General features: G+C 51.9%; 1 protein-coding gene across 19 annotated transcripts in view; it reads right to left on the bottom strand.

Annotated features, from left to right (window-relative positions):
• Positions 1-23,622, bottom strand: part of UBR5 (ubiquitin protein ligase E3 component n-recognin 5) — a 2,132,574-nt gene that overhangs the window by 480,130 nt on the left and 1,628,822 nt on the right. For all 19 annotated transcript variants that reach the window (XM_078686916.1, XM_078686920.1, XM_078686919.1 and 16 more), the window contains one exon: positions 21,016-21,114. In XM_078686916.1, the coding sequence (XP_078543042.1) occupies positions 21,016-21,114 (99 nt within the window). The remainder of the gene's footprint in view (positions 1-21,015; positions 21,115-23,622) is intronic.

Genomic DNA, 23,622 nt, shown 5'->3' with positions numbered 1-23,622 from the left:
TACAAATATGTACATAAGGCAGGTGGAAATAACTCTTGGAACATTACATTTGACCCCTAAAGGGTCATGACTCCAAAAGTCACAGTGCAGCCCCATTCAGGTACTAAATTATGCATAACTGGGATGCCAGTTCACATTAGATCAATGTTGTCACATTCCAAGATTAGGATCACATATTAAGGTGACATCGCATTACATCGTTGACTCCAGTAACCATAAACCCGCTGCATCTATTTTAACTAGTCAAGCATTACCAATCATGATTACATCCCTGCATTACCCTAAGTAAGACATGATATCCCCTTATGCACTTATGAATACATCGGGCATTGCAATGAGGTCCTTGCATCATCATTAATAAAATTGCAGTATCCGAAGATTATGAATCACTCTTAGTACTAAATAATAATTGTAATTCATGGTACATAATACTTTGAAAACTATCGGGAAGAACATTCCTCAATAAAGCATTTTCACTACGAACCATCTGCCCCGAAAATAACCTGGGGTTCTGGGGAGAGACTCAGTGGTCCTGGGGCAAGCTTCAATGGTCCTGGGCAACTATAGTTAGAATCCTTAGTCCAAATGGATATCATGGGGTAGTGGGACAGCTGATTTACTGATACAGACCCTTCATCCCCACCCTTTTCCTCCTCACAAGCTGAGTCAAGAACTGTTAATTGATACCTTTGTGAGGGAGGCCTTTGTTCCTACTGCAGGAGAAAAATATAATGAACTTGCAACAGCAGCAGGGCAACAAAAGGCCCGGGCTCTGATATCGAGTTGAGCCAGAGAAATATTACATTCCTGGATGAACTATAAGCTGTACAGATATGTTCTTGGAACACTCATATTTGGGGTTGGCATACATATTCCACCCCAGTTCGATATGTCACTGGTCTCTGTAGGCCGAAGTGAAGCTACACTCTACGGCAGTGTACAATGGAGTGCCATTGCAGACAAGCCAGTAAACTTCACTGACTTTCCCTAGGAGTGTACACTAACGGTATGAGGCCTACCCTAGGTCAATTTCCAATTCAGCAGTCCCTCATCTGCGCCAGGCTACCTGTGCGCAATTACTGATCTGTGCATGACAGGAGTCTCCCGCACGCAGCCCTCACAGGTGTGTACATGTGTAACCAGCCAAGTGTCCCTTACCCTTGCTTCAACCCGTTGGCCTAATCCTAAAATGCTGAAGAACACGTTACTTACTTGTGTAACGATATATCTGTAAGAGACATTAGCTAGTGAGATTCCTTACCTTAGAATATCCCAAGGCGTCAGGCTGGATCCGGAAAGTTTTCTGCTTAGCAGTACCTCTGCTCGCCAGGTGGCGGCATCCTGCAGCTCCGCGTCCGTCACTGGCGTCATAGGCACTGAGATGACGTCACGGAGAGTACTTAGGTGCCACAGTTCTATACACAACTATTCCGAGCTGAAACGCAGAGCCATGCAAGAGACTGACAAGTGGTGCATAACACTAGGGCCCTAAAGGGGAGATGACCTTAACCCAAGTAACCAGTTCGCAGAATGGGGAGGATGGGCGATGCAGTAAGGAATCTATCACAAACTAATGTCTATTACGGATATATTGTTACAGAAGTAACTTGTGCATCTGAAAGAGACACGTTAGTGATGGATTCCTTACCTTAGAATAGCTACCCCAGCAATACCAACCCCCGGTGGTGGGTCTGCGAACAGGATTACACCAGTAAGTCACGGAGCACAGAACGGCCAAGGAAGCAGTCTCTCCGGACCGGACTGTTAAGGCAGTAGTGCTTGGCAAACGTGGTCAGCGAGGCCCACGTAGCTGCCTGACAAATAACCTGCAGGGGAACACCGTGTCCCAAGGCAGTAGTAGCTGCTGTCGCCCTGGTCGAATGGGCACGCAGCCCCACATGAGGCTCCTTCTTGGCCAAGGAGTAACATGCTTTGATGCACAGAACGACCCACCGGGAGATGGTCCGTTTGTGCACAGCCTGACCTTTCTTGGCGCCCACGTAGCCAACAAAAAGTTGATCATCCACCCGGAACTGCTGTGTACGCTGCAGATAGAATGCGAGCGCACGTTTTGGGTCCAGGCGGTGGAGCCTCTCCTCTTCCCTTGAAGGATGTGGAGGCGGAAAGAAGGTGGGCAAAGTGATGGTCTGCCCAATGTGGAAGGGCGTGGCAACCTTTGGCAAGAAAGAAGGACGGGTCTTGAGAACCACCTTGTCCAAATGAACAGAAAGGAAAGGTGTTTTGGAAGAAAGAGCCTGGAGCTCACTTACTCTCCTGGCCGAGGTGATGGCTACCAAGAAAGCAGTCTTGAGAGTAAGAAGATGCAAGGGACAGTTATGAAGGGGCTCAAAGGGAGAGTGTAGGAGAGTAGGGTCTGCAATCCTATGATCACCCAGATTTTTGCTTTTTGCTGCACTGGTTTACGACTTTCCCTGGCTGTGGGCCTGCTAATCAGACCCACAGCCTAGCTGTTCTCTCTATCCAAATTGTACTCAAGTACTGAATTGGCACTGGGCCCTCTCCAAGTCCCTGTACCCAGGGCTGAGGTGTACCCAGAAGTCTCCCAGGGGCTGAAGCATGTATTATGCCACCCCTGGGCTGACTAACTAAACTGACACAACTGACTGCACGACAGCTGGGGCAAGGTGGTGTACTCACCCTTTGCTGTAGATATAGTATACCTATATCTAACCCTAAAATGGACACACAGATCTCCTATCAGTCACTCCTATGGCAGGCCTTAACAATCCTGAAGGCAGAGTGCTTGGAATCGTGTGAGATGGTGCTCTGGCATGAGCTGAGCCTGTCTGCGGCTTTCGGGATCCATCCCTTGGCCGTTTCCATGATATCGCATACCATATACTCTTAAGTGCATTATAATCCTCGCGGTTATATGCCAACTCTGGTATCGCTTTATCAAAACATGTCGAGTAAGGTGTCATACGAATTGGAATACAAACCCCTCGCCAATTCTGGCGACGGGGTTAGCATTCCACCCTTCTAGAGGGACACGACATGTATGTAACCCCTAACCCCGGTTAAAGTCAAACAGAGCCTCAGCTCCACAAAATGGATGCTGCCACCGAGACACAAGTCTGCCCTCCTGCTGCTGGGAGTCCTCCCAGAGCAGGAGATAAGGACAAAGGGTTTCCTGCCAGGGGCGGTGCCAGCACCGTCCCAGACAGGGTTTTGTGTATTGTAGGTAGGCAGGGCTTTAGAGGAAGGTGACTGCACGTGGCACCCCGGTGCTCACTGTGCATAGGCTGGCTGGAACCAGTTCCAGGGTCACTCCAGACCCTGTGCTGGGGAAAAGCCCGCCAAGGAAGTGGGTGTAACCACCCCCCTCCTAGTCCCACCCCTAGGGCAGGACTTAGTCGCGTGCCAGCCCCTTTTTACAGGATAAAGGTAGGAACTGGCCCCCTTCCAAATCAGATCATCTTTGAATCCTGAAACTACTTTCCACGAAAGGAACTCAAGACTTCTTCCTAAGATTTCTCCCTTGTGACTAAGGAGTAGTCACCCTGCATCCGCAGGCACCATCTTAAGAACACTGCGGTCTGCTGCAAGTCTCTCCTCCGGATCAAGACTGCCCAGCTCGACGAGAACCGCCTTCCCTGGCACCTCTGACCTCTACCTACATCATCAGTCACGCTGAGATTCGTGGGTGTGACGAGACCTCGAGGGACCGGCCATCTTCAAGACTGCACGACTTCTGCACAGCAAGCCCGCCGAGTAATTTCCTGGTGAGTGCTTTGGGGTCCGAGAAGCCCCGACCCTGAGCAGCTCCAGCACCGAAGAGTAGCCCCCCAGCATCTCCACGATCGGCGTGGGGCCCTTCTGCTTTTTGCTGCTCACCGCGTTGTTTGGCTACTAGCCCGCTGGCTTGTGGCCTCCTGAACGACGCCCGACGACATCACTGCTGCTAGTCTGGTTGCTCCAGACTGGCCCTTGCTCCCTTCCAGAAGAGGAGCACTCCGGACCCTCCTGGTTCACTCAAGACACCATTTTTAGTCCACCGCGTGGGCTTGAATTAGCCAAGGCTGGTTGCCCAATCCTGGGTAACTTCGACGCCGACAGCTTCATCCATCGTGGGACAGCTCGCCTCTCCATCCTGGTCGCCGACAACGCCTCCTGGTCCGTGAGATCTGCAGAGCCAGCGTCGCCCACTCACCTAGTCGAGGTGACTTCGCCCGGTGCCATCCTGGTGCCCACTTAATCACTGGCTAGTGATTCAAGAACTTGGTCCCCTCTGCTTTCAGGTTTTCTTCTTCCTTGATCCAGGCTTGGATCCATCGAACTTTTCTTCACTGGTCGCCTGCCAGCAACTTCCTTCTTCCAGGCTCCTGGTCCGGCAACGAGATTCCCGACGTCTTTTCAGACCTATGCAGCTGCAGCCCCTGGGCTAGGTAACTTCGGCACTTCGGTGTCCCAGCATAGCCTCACTATCCTAGGGTCAGGATCCACTGTCGTTTTCTTCCTACCAGGCCGGGTTCGCCCGTGAACACTAACTTTGCCTTTACTAGCTTCCATAGACTTTGTCCCGCATCCCGCGTGAGAGTGCACACTCTGCACCCGAGTCCCCTAGGTCTCCTAGAAGTAATCTAACGATTCTATAGTCAAGTCCTAGCGATTCCAAAGCCTATTAGTACTGTACTTACCTGCTAGTAATTTCGCATTCCACTTTTAAAGTATATGGTTTTTCGTGCCCCTCGGGCATTTGTGTATAACGTGCTAACTTAAGTATTTTCGTAAGAGTTTTGTTGTGTGCCTAGCACCCTGTCCTCATAAAGAGTACAGGGTTGTTGTGATTCTAATAAATACACTGTTTATTTTCATAACACTTGTGTGGTGTCCTTTCACTGGGTGTTCAAGGGGTAATGTGATGGTAAAACAGCTGGCTTAACACGCCCTCTAGAGTCTTAGCCTTAGACTGCTCGTATCCATGCTACTAGGATAGCTGGTCTATAAGGTTGACTTACAACCAATCATCAATAAGGGTTGTTTGGACTGATATATAGTGATCACTAGAATAGTGAACACTGCACATCAGGCCAACTTCTCACATTGGTGGCAGCGGTGGGATTTGAGCTTGCTGTTGTTTTACCACACATGCCCTAAGAATATCTTGTGAAAGATCACATAAGTACTAAAGGTACATATAACTTAGCTTAGAATACTCTGAGTTCTACTGAACCAGCTGTTGTAGCTCCTAGGGCCTAGCACACCCTAAACTACAACTCTAGCAAGGGATCAGTAGGCAAACATATAGTGTAGGTAAGTGCACCACTTACACCTCACTAGAAAAGCATGTCTACCCAGGGAGATTCTACTGAGACTCCCCATGTCAGTGTTGACCCTCCACAGGTCACTTCAAGATATGCAGCTCTCAGTTTCCAGGAGATGAGACAGATCTGTGTCTCCAGAACACTGAAGCAGGGGTCTAACCCCACCATTCCCTTTCTGATAGGTCTCTTAGAGACATATGATGCCAGAAAGCTTTCTCAGTTACATGAGAACATGCCAGCCTTAGAGGGAACCTCTGGGGATCCAGATCTCCCCAACATTGCTACTGCAGTTGAGGAGGAGGATCAAGAGGAACTCTCTGGGGATGAGGTAGACAAAGGTCTTGAGGTAGTCAGAAGGCTAACCAGGGCCAACTTAGACTTACTTGGGCTAGGATCTGGGGGACCCCCAGTACTAACCCGAAGTGGGCCTAACCTTGGAGTTAGGAGAGATAGATCTCTTTCTAGGGACTCCAATAGATCTCTGCACTCTAATGCCTCTTCTCAGGGGAGAAGGAATCCTCCACAGAGGAGATTTACTTCCCCTCAGAGAAGGGAGCATGAAGCTAGGATGAGACAAGCTGAACTAAGGATTGAAAGGGAAGAAATTGCCCTGGCCAAAGAGAAGCTTGCCCTGGCAAGAGAGCAGCAGATGAGTGGGTTAGCTCCCACTGGTGGCAGCAATCTCCCAAGAGATAGAGAGAAGGGTTTAGATACTAAACACCTGACTAAAATAGTGCCCCCCTTTAAGCAAGGGGATGATATCCAGAAATGGATGGCTGCTCTGGAGAGGGCCTGCACTGTGCAGTGCATTCCCCAGAGTCAGTGGGCAGCTATACTGTGGCTCTCCTTTGATGGTAAAGGTAGAGATAAGCTCCTCACTACAAGAGTAGAGGATGCTAACAATTACCAGGTCCTGAAGAATACACTGGTTGATGGGTTTGGTTTAACCACTGAGCAGTACAGGTTGCTGTTCAGAGACACCCAGAAAACTCAGTCTCAGGACTGGTCTGACTTTGTGGATTGTGCCACTAAGGCTTTGGAGGGCTGGTTGCTGGGTAGCAAGGTGACAGATTACACAGGATTGTATAATCTAATGATGAGAGAACAAATTTTAAACAATTGTCAGAACCAGTTGTTGCACCAGCACCTTGTTGATTCAGATCTGACCTCTCCCCAAGAATTGGGAAAGAAGGCAGACAAATGGGTCAGGACAAGGATCAAGCAGAACCAGAACCAGGGTGGTCAGAAGAAAGCAGACCAGAAGGGTAATGTTAAGAATGAGCAAAATGACCAGAAGTCTTCACCAGGTCCCCAACAAACCAAAGAGGGTGGGGGTCAGGCTTCCCAGAAGAAGAAGACTCAAGAAGGCCAGTCAAAAAGGTGGTGCCAGTACTGTAAAAGTAAATCTCACTGGTTTAGTGAGTGCACCAAAAGAGGAGGACAAACTCCTGCCACTACAGCCCCTAAGGCAACTGCACCCCCTAGTACAGTCAGTAGTGGTAGTGTACCTCCCAAGGCATTAGTTGGGTTAACCTTGGGTACTGAGGGGTCTGACAACTTAGTTGGCACACTCACTCAGGCTGTCCTTGTCTGTACAGGGGATATGGATATGTCCCCTGAAATAAGTCCCAATACTTTGGGCAAATACAGGCAGACACCTTTGATAAATGGCAAAATGGCTCAGGCCTATAGGGACACTTGTGCCAGTGTCACCATGGTGACACCTAACTTTGTGGACCCTGGACAGATCATGCCAGGTACTGATTTCCTGGTGACCAATGCCAGCAATGTCACTACTAGTCATAGTGTGGCAATTGTGGCTTTCTCCTGGGGTGGAGTGAAGGGACAAAAGAAAGTTGTAGTCAGTTCAGACCTCCCAGTTGATTGTTTGTTGGGCAATGATTTGGAGTCATCACAATGGTCAGAAGTGGAGCAGAGGACTCACATGGAAATGTTAGGCTTGCCAGCACATGTGCTTGCTGTGACTAGGTCACAGGCCAGAAGATGCCCCACTGAACAGGTGCTGGATCCTGAAATTATGGACCAGACACCTCCCAAGAAGAAGAGCAGTAGGGTTAAGGCTTTGCCTTCCCCCTTGCCCCAGGTTGAGGATCAATTCTCTGAGGAGGCTGATCTGGAAGAGCTGAGGGAAACTGAGCCTAAAGAGCTTGAACTTGATCAAGTTGAGTTTCTGGGCTCAGGGGGACCCTCCAGAGCAGACCTGGGGAAGGAACAGTTGAGCTGCCCTTCCCTTGAACCCCTCAGACAGCAGGCTGCTGCTGAGGCTGCAGGGAATGCCACAGGTGCCCACAGGGTATACTGGGAAGATGGACTCCTGTACTCTGAGTCAAGAGACCCCAAGCCTGGTGCAACCAGGAGGCTGGTCATCCCCTTGTCTCTGAGAGGTTTCCTTCTCACCTTGGCCCATGAGATTCCCCTTGCAGGTCACTTAGGTCAGACAAAGACTTGGGACAGGCTTGTCTCACACTTTCACTGGCCCCATATGAATGAGAATACCAAGGAGTTTTGTCGCTCCTGTGTCACTTGCCAAGCCAGTGGTAAGTCAGGTGGCACAACAAAGGCCCCCCTCATACCACTACCTGTGGTGGGGGTTCCCTTTGAAAGAGTGGGGATTGACATTGTTGGTCCAATGGAACCCCAGACAGCATCAGGGCACAAGTTTATACTGGTGGTGGTGGATCATGCCACCAGGTATCCTGAGGCTATTCCCCTTAGGACCACTACAGCACCTGTAGTGGCAAGAGCCCTAGTTGGAGTGTTCTCCAGAGTGGGTTTCCCTAAGGAGGTCGTTTCTGACAGAGGTACAAACTTCATGTCAGGATATCTGACTGCAATGTGGAAGGAGTGTGGTGTGAACTACAAGTTCACCACACCCTACCACCCACAATGCAATGGGCTTGTTGAGAGATTCAACAGGACCCTGAAAGGGATGATTCATGGACTACCTGAAACTCTTAGGAGAAGATGGGATGTCCTGATCCCCTGCCTCTTGTTTGCTTACAGAGAGGTCCCACAGAAGGGGGTTGGCTACAGCCCTTTTGAGCTTCTGTATGGGCATCCTGTAAGAGGACCCCTGTGTTTGGTGAAGGAAGGATGGGAGAGACCTCTCAAAAAGCCTGCAACCAACATAGTGGACTATGTACTTGGTCTCCGCTCCAGGATGGCTGAGTACATGGAAAAGGCATCTAAAAACCTTGAGGCCAGCCAGGAACTTCAAAAAGCTTGGCATGACCAAAAGGCTGTTCTGACTGTGTACCAGCCAGGACAGAAGGTGTGGGTGCTGGAGCCAGTGGCCCCAGCAGCTCTGAAAGACAAATGGTCTGGGCCCCACACCATCATTGAGCAAAAGGGAGAGGTTACCTACTTGGTGGACCTTGGAACTCCCAGGAGCCCTCTCAGAGTGCTCCATGTTAACAGGCTCAAGGCATATGTTGACAGGAAGGACATGAGCTTGCTCATGGCCACAGATGAGGGACAGGAGGAAGAGAGTGACCCTCTCCCAGACCTGCTCACTCAGAATCCTGATGATGGATCAGTTGATGGTGTTGTCTTTTGTGGCAGCCTCACTGAACATCAGCAACAGGATTGCAGGCAAGTCTTGCAATCCTTCAGACATATGTTCTCTCTGACACCCAGCCAAACTGATTGGTGTACCCATGATGTTGACACTGGAGACAGTCTGCCTGTCAAGAGTAAAATCTACAGACAGCCTGATCATGTTAGAGACTGCATCAAAACTGAAGTGCAGAAAATGTTGGAGCTGGGAGTCATTGAGCCCTCAGATAGCCCTTGGGCTAGCCCAGTAGTTCTAGTGCCAAAGCCTCACACCCAGGGTGGTAAGAAAGAGATGAGGTTTTGCGTAGACTACAGAGGCCTCAATGCAGTCACTAAGACTGATGCCCACCCAATACCGAGAGCAGATGAACTTATAGATAAATTGGCTTCTGCCAACTTCTTAAGTACATTTGATTTGACAGCTGGGTATTGGCAAATCAGGTTAGCTGAGGAGGCCAAACCCAAGACAGCATTTTCTACCCCTGGAGGGCATTATCAATTTGTGGTAATGCCCTTTGGACTGAAAAATGCACCTGCCACCTTCCAAAGGTTGGTGAATCAAGTCCTCACTGGGCTGGATGACTTCTGTGCAGCATATCTAGATGATATTGCTGTCTTTAGCTCCACCTGGGAGGATCACCTGGTCCACCTGAGGAAAGTGTTAGAGGCCCTGCAAAAGGCAGGCCTCACTATCAAGGCCACAAAGTGCCAGATAGGGCAGACACAGGTTGTGTACCTGGGCCACCTTGTAGGTGGAGGCCAGGTTCAGCCACTGGAGAGTAAGATACAGGCCATCAAGGACTGGACTCCTCCAATCACCCAGACTCAGGTTCGAGCTTTCATGGGCCTGACTGGGTACTATAGGAAGTTTGTCAGAAATTATGGGTCCATAGTGACCCCTCTTAATGACCTGACAAGCAAAAAGATGCCAAAGAAAGTTCAGTGGACAGCAAGCTGTCAGAAAGCATTCAATGACCTAAAGCAGGCCATGTGCACAGCACCTATCCTAAAGAGTCCAGATTACTCCAAGCCATTCATTGTCCAAACAGATGCTTCTGAGTTGGGTGTGGGGGCTGTTCTGTCTCAACTGAATTTTGATGGTAATGATCAGCCTATTGCTTTCATTAGTAGGAGGTTGACACCCAGAGAGAAAAATTGGTCAGCTATTGAGAGGGAGGCCTTTGCTGTGGTCTGGGCCCTGAAGAAGCTGAGGGCCTACTTGTTTGGCACTCACTTCACCATTCAGACAGACCATAAGCCCCTCTTGTGGCTAAATCAGATGAAGGGTGAAAACCCCAAACTGCTTAGTTGGTCCATTTCCCTACAGGGGATGGATTTTACAGTGGAGCATAGACCTGGTACTGATCACAGCAATGCTGATGGGCTCTCCAGGTATTTCCACTTAGAGCAAGAAGACTCACCTGGTCAAGGTTAGTTTATTGTCCCAAAGTTTGGGGGGGGGGGTCATGTAGGAGAGTAGGGTCTACAATCCTATGATCACCCAGATTTTTGCTTTTTGCTGCACTGGTTTACGACTTTCCCTGGCTGTGGGCCTGCTAATCAGACCCACAGCCTAGCTGTTCTCTCTATCCAAATTGTACTCAAGTACTGAATTGGCACTGGGCCCTCTCCAAGTCCCTGTACCCAGGGCTGAGGTGTACCCAGAAGTCTCCCAGGGGCTGAAGCATGTATTATGCCACCCCTGGGCTGACTAACTAAACTGACACAACTGGCTGCACGACAGCTGGGGCAAGGTGGTGTACTCACCCTTTGCTGTAGATATAGTATACCTATATCTAACCCTAAAATGGACACACAGATCTCCTATCAGTCACTCCTATGGCAGGCCTTAACAATCCTGAAGGCAGAGTGCTTGGAATCGTGTGAGATGGTGCTCTGGCATGAGCTGAGCCTGTCTGCGGCTTTCGGGATCCATCCCTTGGCCGTTTCCATGATATCGCATACCATATACTCTTAAGTGCATTATAATCCTCGCGGTTATATGCCAACTCTGGTATCGCTTTATCAAAACATGTCGAGTAAGGTGTAATACGAATTGGAATACTAACCCCTCGCCAATTCTGGCGACGGGGTTAGCATTCCACCCTTCTAGAGGGACACGACATGTATGTAACCCCTAACCCCGGTTAAAGTCAAACAGAGCCTCAGCTCCACAAAATGGATGCTGCCACCGAGACACAAGTCTGCCCTCCTGCTGCTGGGAGTCCTCCCAGAGCAGGAGATAAGGACAAAGGGTTTCCTGCCAGGGGCGGTGCCAGCACCGTCCCAGACAGGGTTTTGTGTATTGTAGGTAGGCAGGGCTTTAGAGGAAGGTGACTGCACGTGGCACCCCGGTGCTCACTGTGCATAGGCTGGCTGGAACCAGTTCCAGGGTCACTCCAGACCCTGTGCTGGGGAAAAACCCGCCAAGGAAGTGGGTGTAACCACCCCCCTCCTAGTCCCACCCCTAGGGCAGGACTTAGTCGCATGCCAGCCCCTTTTTACAGGATAAAGGTAGGAACTGGCCCCCTTCCAAATCAGATCATCTTTGAATCCTGAAACTACTTTCCACGAAAGGAACTCAAGACTTCTTCCTAAGATTTCTCCCTTGTGACTAAGGAGTAGTCACCCTGCATCCGCAGGCACCATCTTAAGAACACTGCGGTCTGCTGCAAGTCTCTCCTCCGGATCAAGACTGCCCAGCTCGACGAGAACCGGCTTCCCTGGCACCTCTGACCTCTACCTACATCATCAGTCACGCTGAGATTCGTGGGTGTGACGAGACCTCGAGGGACCGGCCATCTTCAAGACTGCACGACTTCTGCACAGCAAGCCCGCCGAGTAATTTCCTGGTGAGTGCTTTGGGGTCCGAGAAGCCCCGACCCTGAGCAGCTCCAGCACCGAAGAGTAGCCCCCCAGCATCTCCACGATCGGCGTGGGGCCCTTCTGCTTTTTGCTGCTCACCGCGTTGTTTGGCTACTAGCCCGCTGGCTTGTGGCCTCCTGAACGACGCCCGACGACATCACTGCTGCTAGTCTGGTTGCTCCAGACTGGCCCTTGCTCCCTTCCAGAAGAGGAGCACTCCGGACCCTCCTGGTCCACTCAAGACGCCATTTTTAGCCCACCGCGTGGGCTTGAATTAGCCAAGGCTGGTTGCCCAATCCTGGGTAACTTCGACGCCGACAGCTTCATCCATCGTGGGACAGCTCGCCTCTCCATCCTGGTCGCCGACAACGCCTCCTGGTCCGTGAGATCTGCAGAGCCAGCGTCGCCCACTCACCTAGTCGAGGTGACTTCGCCCGGTGCCATCCTGGTGCCCACTTAATCACTGGCTAGTGATTCAAGAACTTGGTCCCCTCTGCTTTCAGGTTTTCTTCTTCCTTGATCCAGGCTTGGATCCATCGAACTTTTCTTCACTGGTCGCCTGCCAGCAACTTCCTTCTTCCAGGCTCCTGGTCCGGCAACGAGATTCCCGACGTCTTTTCAGACCTATGCAGCTGCAGCCCCTGGGCTAGGTAACTTCGGCACTTCGGTGTCCCAGCATAGCCTCACTATCCTAGGGTCAGGATCCACTGTCGTTTTCTTCCTACCAGGTCGGGTTCGCCCGTGAACACTAACTTTGCCTTTACTAGCTTCCATAGACTTTGTCCCGCATCCCGCGTGAGAGTGCACACTCTGCACCCGAGTCCCCTAGGTCTCCTAGAAGTAATCTAACGATTCTATAGTCAAGTCCTAGCGATTCCAAAGCCTATTAGTACTGTACTTACCTGCTAGTAATTTCGCATTCCACTTTTAGAGTATATGGTTTTTCGTGCCCCTCGGGCATTTGTGTATAACGTGCTAACTTAAGTATTTTCGTAAGAGTTTTGTTGTGTGCCTAGCACCCTGTCCTCATAAAGAGTACAGGGTTGTTGTGATTCTAATAAATACACTGTTTATTTTCATAACACTTGTGTGGTGTCCTTTCACTGGGTGTTCAAGGGGTAATGTGATGGTAAAACAGCTGGCTTAACACGCCCTCTAGAGTCTTAGCCTTAGACTGCTCGTATCCATGCTACTAGGATAGCTGGTCTATAAGGTTGACTTACAACCAATCATCAATAAGGGTTGTTTGGACTGATATATAGTGATCACTAGAATAGTGAACACTGCACATCAGGCCAACTTCTCACAGAGAGCACATCAGAAAAGTCAAGACCAGATTCAAGTTCCACTGAGCCATTATAAAAGGTACGGGTCGAAACGTATGCGTAATGCCTTTAAGGAAACGGTTAACAACTGGGGACTTAAAAAGAGAAGGCTGATCTGGAAGCCGCAAAGAGGCAGAGATGGCCGAGAGATAGCCCTTGATCGTGCCCAGAGCAGAGCACTGCTGGACCAAAGAAAGAAGGAACAGAAGGACCTCAGAAAGAGGGGCAGAAAGGGGATCCACAGCTTTCGCTGTGCACCATGCCACAAACTTGTTGGCGTACACCGTCTTGGTGGAGAGACGCCTGGCTACCAGAATGACATCACAGACCTCGGGAGGGAGATCAAAAAGTGCCAACTGTGGCCGCTCAATCTCCACGCATGGAGATGGAGACTGGACAGGTTCAGGTGAAGAACCGCCCCCCTGCTGCTGCGACAGAAGATCCTCCCGAAGGGGCAGACGGACCGGGGGACCGATGATCATATTGAGTAGCTCGGAATACCATACTCTTCGAGCCCAGTCTGGAGCCACAAGAATGACTTGGGCCCGGATGCGCCTGATCTTCAGCACTCTGGGCAGAAGTGGTATAGGCGGAAAGGCGTACAACAGACCACAGCTCCACTCGTGACGAAAAGCGCCGCCTTGCGAGTGCCACCTTGGTGATTCCAAATGCAGAACTGATGACATTGCGCATTCTCTTCGGTGGCGAATAGATCTAACCAAGGCTCTCCCCAATGCCGAAAGCGACCTTGCACCATGTCCGAGTTCAGATGCCATTCGTGATCCATCAAGCACCGGCGGATGAGTTTGTCCGCCATGGCGTTAAGAGAACCCGCCAGGTGTTGAACCACCAAGGTAATGCCTTGACGTTCCAGCCACGTTCAGAGGTGCAAAGCCTCCTCCCAAAGGGTCCAGGACCCCATCCCACCCGGTTTGTTGCAGTGCCACATGGCGGTGGTGTTGTCCGTGAACACCTGCACAACACTTCCCCAGACAGAGGGGAGGAATGCCTTCAGTGCAAGCCAGATCGCCCGCAGCTCCAGAAGGCTGATATGGAGCCGGGACTCCACCGGAGACCAGAGGCCTCTGATCTCCACCTCTCCCATGTGGCCTCCCCATCACAGGAGGGACGCATCCGTCTCCACTGTGTGCTCCGGTTGGGGAAGGGAGAGGGATCTGCCACTGACCCAATCGCGGTTCGTGAGCCACCACTGCAACTGTCTTGCAGTGCCCTCTGAGATCCGGACATGATCGGACAGATTGCCCTGATGCTGCGCCCACTGGAACTTCAGGTCCCACTGCAGAGCCTGCATATGCCATCTGGCATGCATCTCCAGCAGGATGCAGGAGGCCATCAGGCCCAGCAGCCGGAGCGTCAACCTGACCGAGACCCGGGATAAAGGCTGATATAGTGGAATCAGAGCCTGAATATCCCGGACCCGCTGTTCGGGAGGATAAACCCGAAACTGCGCTGAGTCCAGAACCGCTCCGATGAAGAGGAGTTTCTGAGAGGGGCACAGGTGTGACTTCGGCACATTGAGGGAGAACCCCAGCTGGTGCAGGAGGTCTGCCGTTGTCTGGAGGTGGCTGACGACTGTTTGGGGCGAGCCCGCCTTCAACAACCAGTCGTCGAGGTAGGGAAAGACTGAAACCCCTAACCTGCGCAGATGAGCTGCGACCACCGCCATCACCTTTGTGAACACCCGTGGGGCCCTGGTAAGGCCGAAAGGGAGCACAGTGTACTGAAAGTGCTCGTGGCCAACCGTGAACCACAGGTAGCGTCGGTGGGCCGGCAGGACGGGGATGTGGAAATAAGCGTCCTGCAAGTCCAACGCTACCATCCAGTCTCCTGGGTCCCGGGCAGCTAAGACCTGAGCCAGTGTCAGCATTTTGAACTTCTCCTTCCGGAGAAAGCCGTTGACGTTCCTTAGGTCCAAGATAGGGCGTAGGCCCCCTTTGCCCTTCTTGGGTACCAGAAAGTAGTGGGAGTAACAACCACACCCTACTTCTGGCCCAGGAACGCGCTCGATGGCCCCCTTGGCCAAGAGGGCCGTAACTTCCTCCTGCAGAAGCCGCAAATGATCCCCCGATACTCGGTGGTCCGGCGGTGGCATGGCTGGAAGGGTCGCCTCGAAGGGGAGGGAGTAGCCCCTTCGGACGATCTGCAGCACCCACCTGTCCGACGTGACAGTGCGCCAGTGGAGGTGGTGATGGCGAACCCTGCCTCCCACTGGCGTCACATGGGCCTGAAAGCACGGACTAGGAGGGTTTTGAGGCGGATGCTGCGGGGGAAGGTGTGGACTGACCTCGCCGCTGCCCCCGACCGCCTGGACGGCGGTTCCCACGGCCGCCACCACGTTGGGTATTGCCCTGCGGAGCGTGGCTGGCAGCACGTGTGGGTGCACCCCTTCCGTGGCCACGAAAGGAATGAAAGGCAGCCGATTGCTGGCGCGGGGCCGAGAGGCCCAAGGACTTGGCCGTAGCCCTGGAGTCCTTAAAGCGCTCAAGCGCATGGTCTGCCTTGTCGCCAAAAAGGCAACGGCCATCAAACGGCATGTCCATCAGTGTGTTTTGGACATCGGCCGAAAAGTTGGCGGACCTCAACCAGGCGTGACGTCTGACCGCCACCGTCGTTGCCATCGCTCTACCTAGTGAGTCGGTGGTATCCAGCCCACACCGGATAGAATATCTGGCTGCATCCCGGCCCTCCACAAGGGCTTGGCCGAGTTTGGCCCGTACCTCCAACGGACACTCTGGCAGCACTTCCGCAACCGTATCCCACAGAGAGTGGGTGTAGCGGCCCAAGAGGCATGCGGTGTTGGAAGACCGCAGTCCCAGACTCAGGGAGGAGAATACCTTTTTGCCGTATTGCTCATACCTCTTGGATTCCCTGTCAGGCGGAGCCGACGGGAATGCAGTCTGGGAATTGGAGGCCTGGATCACCAGGCTCTCAGGGGTGGGGTGGGAGGACAGGAAGAAAAACCAAAGGTGATGATGGACGGAGCGCTGACAATACAAACACTCACCCCCAGTCAACTGATCTGGGTTTAATCCATCACCGTTCTTTAGCTCACTCCGCCACCCCAGTTCAGACATGGCCATATGCAAATCAGTCTGACCCTGTGCCTCATGGGAACAGCCCAGCCCGAACTGTGGGTGGACAGGAAACAGGGGTCGCCCGGGGCCAGGCGATGGCATCTGGCCACGTTCCTATCTACAGGCGAACCTGTAGCGGGCCTGGACCAAGTGCCCAAAAGAACGTCGGTCAAGGCCTCATTAAATGGCAGCAGAGGCTCAGCTGAGCTTGACTGCGGTTTAAGGACCTCAGTGAGGAGTTTAGTCCTCACGGCCGCGACGGGGAGTTCAATGCCCAAGGCCTTGGCCGCCCGTGTCAGCACCACACTGTAGGTTGCCCCCTACTCCGTAGCCACGGTAGGAGGTGAGACAAAACCAGTGTCTGGCGAGGTGTCCAGTCCTCCCGTGTCAGAGGGTCCTCTGACCTCTCCCAATTCTCCTCATCACCCATCTCCTGGTACTCAGGGGAGTCAAATGATGGGACCGGCTCATTGAAGTAAAACTCTCCAAACAGCGTAGAGAGCGGCGCCGGATCGACGGAGACATCGGGGGCGGCGCCGCCCGAAGACGGCGCCGGTGAGGTTGTTAGGTCAACCGGCGCCGACCCGGATCCAGAAGCGGATCCAGTGGGGCCCTGCGGCGTCGACCCCGAAGGCGCCGGCGGTGTCGGGGCCGAAGCACCCGACGGCGCCGAAGCCCCCGACGGCGCCGAAGCCCCATAACTGACGTCAGCACGCGGAGGCGGTGTCCAAGTACTCCGACGACGTCATCACAGCGCCCACGACGGACGCGGAGCCGCAGACTATGCCTACCGACGCGCAAGGGTTCTGCTACGCAAAAAATTCCGGATCCAGTCTGACGACTGGGGATATTCTAAGGTAAGGAATCTAATACTAACCTGTTTCTTTCAGATTGCCACCGCACACTACGCACACGACGCAGGGATCCGAGACAAGGCCCTGGAATGGACCTCCCCCTTCCTCTCCGGCAGAACCCAGAGAGTCCACCTCCCCCCGTTCCGATCCGAAGACTATCATCTGTGTCGTCCCGCAGGGATCCTCCCTTAGCACGACGCTGTTCAACGTCTACATGGCGCCCCTCGCACACATCGCCCGACATCACAACCTCAACATAATCTCCTACGAAGACGACACGCAACTCATCCCCTCCCTCACCAAGGACCCTCTCACTGCCAAATCCAACCTCCACCAGGGAATGAAGGCCGTCGCCTAATGGATGGAGGATAGCCACCTTAAGCTAAACACAGACAAGACGGAGATCCTCATCTTCGGGCCCAACCCCTCAGCATGGGGAAGACTCCTGGTGGCCCGCGTCACTGGGGACACCCCCCCCGCACCCACCAACCACGCACGCAAACTGGGAGTCATCCTCGACTCGAAACTCACCATGACCAAACAAGTCAACGCTGTCTCCTCCACCTGCTTCAACACCCTCCGTATGCTCCGCAAGATCTACAGATGGATCCCGACAGACACAAGAAAAACAGTCACCCAGGCCCTAGTCAGCAGCAGACTACTACAGAAACGCCCTCTACGCCGGCACCCCGCCCAAGCTCATCAACAGACTTCAAAGAATCCAGAATGCTTCTGCATGCCTGATCCTCGACGTCCTGCGCCGCGACCACATCACCCCCCACCTCAGGAACCTGCACTGGCTCCCTGTCGACAAAAGAATCTCCTTCAAGCTCCTGATCCACGCACACAAGGCACTCCACAAGACCGGCCCAGCCTACCTCAACAGCCGACTCTCCCTCTACGTACCCAATAGGAAACTCCGCTCCACAGACCTCTCTCTGGCCACCGTCCAGCGCATCCGTAGAACCACAGCCGGAGGCAGATCCTTCTCCCACCGCGTCACCACAACCTGGAACGCCCTCCCCCTCATCCTACGACAAACCGAAGACCTACTAACCTTCAGGAGACAACTCAAGACCTGGCTGGTCGACCAGTAGCTAAAGCAACCCCCTTTTCCCCTCCCTCAGCGCCTTGGAACCCTTGCGGGTATGTAGTGCGCTCTACAAATTATTTGATTGATTGATTCGTCGAACAGCAGCAGGGCTCCGAAAAGCTCGCTGCCAGTTGAAGCACCTGTCAGGAGGTTAGTCCTGATTGCCACCGTAGGTAGCTCGAGGTGAATAGCCCCAGCCGCCCTAGGCAACACCACGGCGTAAGCCGCTCCATCCGCCGTAGCCACAGTAGGAGGAGACAACATGCCACGGTCTGGTGAGGTATCCAGACCATTGGCTTCCCTAAGTTCCTCTTGTAAGTCCAGGTCACAGCCTAACTGGTCAGTCAGAGGGTCTCCAGACCCCTCCCAGTCCTCCTCACCCTCTTCTGGCTGCCAATCGTGTCTAAAAGAGCCAGGGTAGAACAAGGGCACAAAAGTACCCACCGGATCCGGCATCGGTCGACGCCAGTCCGGCTCTGTGTCTACAACGAGGTGGAGGCCGGGGTCGACGTCTGCTGGGGACGCAGCAGATGCTGGCTGCGGACGTGGTGCCGATGGAATTGGCGCAGGTGTAGGTATCATAAGGTCGACCAATGCCGGCCTCCAAGGCCCAGGGCCCTCTGCGGGTCCGGAAAGGGCACCGGTGGTGTTGGGCTGCCCAAAGATGGCATACATCGCTTCGTAAAATTGACGAAGCTGGGCAGGGGTCGCTCCGGTCCCCGGGAAAGGGGGCGGGGGCTGGAGAACGCCGAGTTGACCCTTCGGACTCTGTAAGTGGAGCCGCGAGAGGGGCACCACCCTCACCCCCCTCGGCCGATGGACGAGGAGAAGTCGAAGAGCGCTGATGCTTCTGCGACTTCTTCTTGTGCTTCGAATTACCTAACCTCGAGTGCAAAGACTTCGACGAAGAATGATGGCGGTGGCTCCGTGACCGGTCTCTCGACCTCCAACGCGACCGGGACCTCGACTGCCGGGCCTCAAGAAGCTTTCAGGACTGCTCCCGCAAAAACTTTGGATTCATCGTCCGGCAGTTGGAGCACGACTTGGGGTCGTGGTCGTGCTCAGGGTAAAACAGGCACACGGGGTGCAGATATGTCACTGACATCAGTCGGTTACAGGAACCGCAAGCCTTGAAGCCAGGCATTCCTTCGTACACCAGGAGTCAAAGACTTAGCAAAACGGTGTCGACAAAAGTAGAGAAAAAGTCAGTAAACAAGTGACTGGAGGTACCGCTCTCTCTGGATCTGGCTGGCTGGCACTAAAAAGAAAACTGACAGCACACGAGGGCGGCATCTAAGTAGCTACTGCAACGACATCCCGTCGAGCACGACACAAACCGCGAATGAGGAGCCGACCAACGCCACCTTTCAATGCACATGGGGACTGCAGACGAAAAACTTTCTGGATGTCTGATGCATGGGGTAATTTTAAGGTAAGGAATCTATAACTAACTGTTTCTTTCAGATATAGCAATATAGCTGGGCAATCTCAAACCCAGCATCATAGACCCCTTCTCAGAGTCTGTGCCAAATAATTAATGGAGGACGCAAGAGACACTTTATCAGAAGGGTGGCTAAATGATGGTTGTGGCTTCAATAAAGAAGAATGCAGCATTGGTTGGTTGAGGCCAGGGTGGCGCTGTCTCAGCATCGGACAATGCTATGGGTTGGCAGTTGGTGTATCGTGTTTCAGTGTAGGTTGTGTAGCTAGGGAGCGAAGCCATGAGCAAATCCAGAAGGTACAACAGGCATACAGGGCAGATCTGAGGACGGAATGCCAGTTGGGAACCCTCTCAGCTCCTTGGTGACAAGAGATTTAGCTGGTAACTTGCCAAAAAGTTGTAGCATAGCTTTGAGGAACTTCTCAATTTGCTGCGGCACCGATTGACCAAGGGTAGGAATCGATGGCACCCTCTGTGAAGATGGAATGCGACGGAACGAGGGAGGTCGCGCAAGGACTTCTTTTCTTCTTGGATTTAGCGGAGGATCTATCGGAATTACCGTGTGACCAGGACCTATCTTTGTACTTAGACTTGTCTCGTCAAGGGGTCTTACTGGGCTTCGCGATGAAAGTTTAGCTTCCCAGTCTCAAATGGCCTTGGGGTGCATCAATTTACCATAACTGCAGACCTTGGAGTTGTGGTCCGAACCTAGGCACCACAGGCAAACCACATGTGGGACAGTGACAGACCTTTGTTTGCAACATTCCCCAAAGGGTTGTACCCTGTAGACTTGGAAGGAGACATATTCCGTTGCACAGTGTAGAAATGTTTTCATAAATTAGTCCCAAAGATATGAGGGGTAGCTTCGAATCCGACAATGTTGATGCGGAAAGAAAGGGACTGATGCCAGTGCGCCTGGGGGGCACCTTAATAGGGCCCCCAGGTATCACTTCTGGAACGGACTGACATAGTAGCGAGCCATGAGGCACCCCTTGTCGGCCTAATGGAATACTGCTTAAGATCTTCCGGATCCAGACGGTCTGCTGTGGAGTACTAAATAGAAGTCTCTATCAGAAAAGATGGTAGTAGCAGGGGTATGTGTAGCTTTAGTTACCCAGGGTTGTTGTCAAACTAGAATCTCCAGACCACATCAATAAAAAAAGTACACTCAGCAGCAATGCATAGAGAACACACAACTGCTAGGCATAAGCACATCTGATCTCTAGCTCATAGAGGATAAGGGGCTGTGGAATGAAGTCGGTTGGTGTGTGCAACTCCAGGAACTGAGAAAAGATGAGACACTGCCGCGACCTTGACTTCAGTCTAACTCTTCATGTGTTGGAAAAAATTACAGTTCCTATTTCCTACCGGTCAGTACTCTACAACCCAAGAGTGTGAAAAAACAAACTAGACACAGCTATTAAGCCTACTTTTTGTTAATACAGAAATATCTAACCGTAAAAGTTGAATAATGTGTTTACCTCTAATGCCAAATCTCTTGTTTGTTGGTTTCGAATACGTTCCATTTCTCTACGGAATTTAGACTCTTTCACTTCAAAACCACCTAATTCAGTCAGGATCTGTATTTGAAAAAGACATTACATTAAAAAATATATAGTCTGATACAGTTATTGAAATAAAACAGACTTTGTGTAACCAACTGTAATAGTCAGATCACTCAGAAGCAATTTTCCCATGCACAAATCCCTCTAAGAAGTAAAAGTTCAGCATAAACAGAGGCAACCACGGCCTGCCCTAAACACAAAAGTAGAATTCTATTTCGCAAAGAAAGTTTTCAATAATGATTCTACCCGATTTAATAATGACTCTGTAGGAAGCTGGCTCTGTGTATACTATACCAAGGTGAGGTATAGTGTACACCGAGTCCAGTGGACGCCAAAAGGCAGGCAGAGGTAAAGTAGATAGCACCTCACTCTCTATTTGAGGTAGTGTGGTCGAGCAGTAAGGCGTTATCAGAGGACAGTGTTAAGCATTTGTTGTACACAGCAAATTAATTCACACACTGAAAGACTAAACTTAAGACCAATTGTTTATGTATGAAAACATTCTTTTAGTTATTTTATTTTCTAGAACCAAGCAAACCTGGCATAGGTAAGCAGTAAATACGTTACAGTAGTAATGCAGTTGTAACACAGTTTGGTTTGCAATAGTATATGCACTTTGTTTTGATTACAGTATTGCTACTGAAAATGCAATACTTTGGAAATACAGTACATATACTTTGTATAGGCTTTTTAGTAAAATGAGGATTAGATTAATTTCAGATTACTTTTCTTACACAGTGTAGTAATACCTGGATACTACACTGGGACATCTCCTGTAAACAGGTAAGTAAAAGCGTTTTTGTTATTTAGTACAGTTGTAAAAGGATTTCTTAGATTTTCCAACTCCACACTTGGAAACTTTTCATTAAAAAAAAAGTCAATGTTATAACTATGGAGGAAAATAGTGTTATCGGTTAGCAGGTAAGTACTTTGTAGTGGGAGTTGGTATTCTGGGGTTAGACGCAGGGGTCCCCCAGGGTCAAGGATGCACTCTTGTTACACCCTCAGCGGCATTAGGGCGGCCGGGTGCAGAGTGCTGAGGCCCAATGTTATCCAATGGGGGAAGGGGGCCTGCGGTTGGTGGCTGCTGACTAGCATGCCACTAGGTTGTGGGAGCAAAGCTCCTGGACTTAAGCTCAGGGCAAATGGGGGTTTAGGCCAGCACAAAAGATGCACCCTCCGCGGCACTGGGGCGGCCGGGTGGAGAGTGCTGTTTTGGCATCGGAAACCCTGTAGCTTTCAAGGGGGAGTCTCTCGTTTGCAAAAGCGCTGGAGGCTCGGGGACGAAGGTCTTCTGGGTGCGCCCACCACTTGGAGAGGTAAGTTGGATTCTTGGGGGTTGGTTAGGCGCCGTCGGTTAAGGCCATGTGCGTCAGGTGCAGGGGTGCCTTTTAGGGTCGGATCTTCTTACCAGCTCCTAGTTGGGGTCAAGGGGTGGGCCTTCCGGTTTGAGGCTGCAGGCATCGGCTGGAGGCAGGTCGGGGATCACCGGTTCTCGGGTCCGGATCGCCGGAGAGACCTCCTCTTGATGTTGGGCCACTCGAACTCGGGATCCTTGCCGAGCTGGAGTCTGTTGAACAAATCCGGTATTCACAAGCGACAGAGTCTTTGGGATGGAAGGCAGGCCGGTCCCCCGGGTTTCTTGGAGTTGCTGGCTGCAAGACACACTGGAATTTTGCTGAAGCAGGTTCAAGGTGGGGACAGGCCGGTAGGGCTGGGGCCAAGTCAGTGGGCTTTCTCCTCTTATTAGCTTCTGCACGGCTGTTCAGTCCTCCTTTTCTTCTTCTGGTTTCTTGTCTGACTTCTTGGTTCAGGGCTGCCCCCTCAATACTGTATTTAGGGGGCGTTTTAGGGGTCTCGAGGTCAGTAGCCAATGGGCTACTGACCTTAGGGTGACTACACCCTTGGTGTGCCCACCCCACGTGGGGGAGTGAGCACAATCCCTAATCCTGATTGGGGAGTGCCTGTAATCTGCAAGATGGTGGGCACTGAAAAGTGGGCTTCACCTTGCCTCCCCTACCTAAGGGGTGGGGTTGGTAGAGGTGGGCCCACCTTCTGGTCTGGCACATTTTCCCTGCCTGTCTTCCTGCGGAAAAGGAGGGGAGACAGGAAGGGGGCCTGCTCCTGATAGCAGGAGATGCTGGGTGTAGGAGAGTGGGGTCTGCAATCCCATGGCCACCCCAGATTTTTGCTTTTTGCTTCACTGGTTTACGACTTTCCCTGGCTGTGGGCCTGCTAATCAGACCCACAGCCTAGCTGTTCTCTCTCTAAATTACAACCATGCACCTTAGGTGCATTTTACCAATTGGTACTGGGCCACCTTATCAGTCCCTGTACAGCATACCTTAGGTATCCAGGGCATAGGTGTGCCCAGGGCCTACCAGGGGCTGAAGCATGTATTATGCCACCCCTGGCTGGCCACCCAAACAGACACAACTGGCTGCACGACAGCTGGGGCAAGGTGGTGTAAACACCCTTTGCTTTATATATAGTATTCCTATATCTAACCCTAAAATGGACACA

Source organism: Lissotriton helveticus, chromosome 4_1 (genome assembly GCF_964261635.1).
Source record: "Lissotriton helveticus chromosome 4_1, aLisHel1.1, whole genome shotgun sequence".
Classification (NCBI taxonomy): domain Eukaryota; kingdom Metazoa; phylum Chordata; class Amphibia; order Caudata; family Salamandridae; genus Lissotriton; species Lissotriton helveticus.
Note: the sequence above shows the minus strand (reverse complement) of the source record. Positions and strands in the feature narration are given on the sequence as shown.